This window comes from Lipotes vexillifer, unplaced genomic scaffold (genome assembly GCF_000442215.2).
Source record: "Lipotes vexillifer unplaced genomic scaffold, Lipotes_vexillifer_v1.1 scaffold1067, whole genome shotgun sequence".
In the NCBI taxonomy this organism is placed as follows: domain Eukaryota; kingdom Metazoa; phylum Chordata; class Mammalia; order Artiodactyla; family Lipotidae; genus Lipotes; species Lipotes vexillifer.
Window position 1 is genome coordinate 1,809,920 of NW_006775205.1, and position 757 is coordinate 1,810,676.

A 757-nucleotide genomic window follows, 5' to 3' on the forward strand; every position below is an offset into this window, starting at 1 on the left:
GCAGGAAGAATGTTGATGTACAAAATAAGGATAGTGCAAGAAGAACTGCAATCTATTTCTCTTCACTTTTGAGATTTTGGTTATGAACTGTACAGCTCGCTAGAGATGCTGCTGTCAAATTCAGATTCCATTCAATGGGACGATTAAGGCACATCTTAATGGGGCTCAAAGGGCAACTTGCTGTATTCCCATCAGACAAATTCACTTTCTCATCAGTTTTCACTTGTAGCATGCTGGAAAAAAAAAGTGTAAAGCACTTTAGTTTTTACTTTAATTTCAAAGAAACTGTCACCGTTGTAAAAGAAAATTCAGTAGTTTTATTGTTCAGACCTCTAAACAATAGAGATGATTGTTGGGTTTTTTTTTTTAGCTCCTGTCTCCTTAATGAACTGAATTCAACACAGGTAATTGAGAGGTCACTCAGATACCACTGGACAAAATTAGCATATACGGATTTCATCAGTATACATCAGAAAGGATATTTAACCTACTGAGCTTGGCCGGATTCAACCTTTCTTTTAACTTTTCCTTTAACCTACCAGGATCACAGCCTCTTTGAGACAAGAAGGAATTAACCTTTGTTGAATGCCTACCATATTCTAGGCACATTCACATGCATAATCTCAAATTTCATAACCACCAAGCAAGGTTGGTATACTGTAAGCTCATAAGAAACGATAAAAGTGAGTCACAGAGTTCCAGTACAAATAAAGTCGAGTCACGGGCTGGAACTGGAACACAGTCCTTGCTCTTTCCC

General features: G+C 37.6%; 1 protein-coding gene across 1 annotated transcript in view; it reads right to left on the bottom strand.

Moving 5' to 3' along the window:
• Positions 1-52: 52 nt before the first annotated feature.
• The window catches only part of LCORL (ligand dependent nuclear receptor corepressor like), a 166,650-nt gene continuing 165,945 nt past the window's right edge, over positions 53-757 (bottom strand). The window contains exon 7 of the mRNA XM_007449827.1: positions 53-233. Within this exon, the coding sequence (XP_007449889.1) occupies positions 53-233 (181 nt within the window). The remainder of the gene's footprint in view (positions 234-757) is intronic.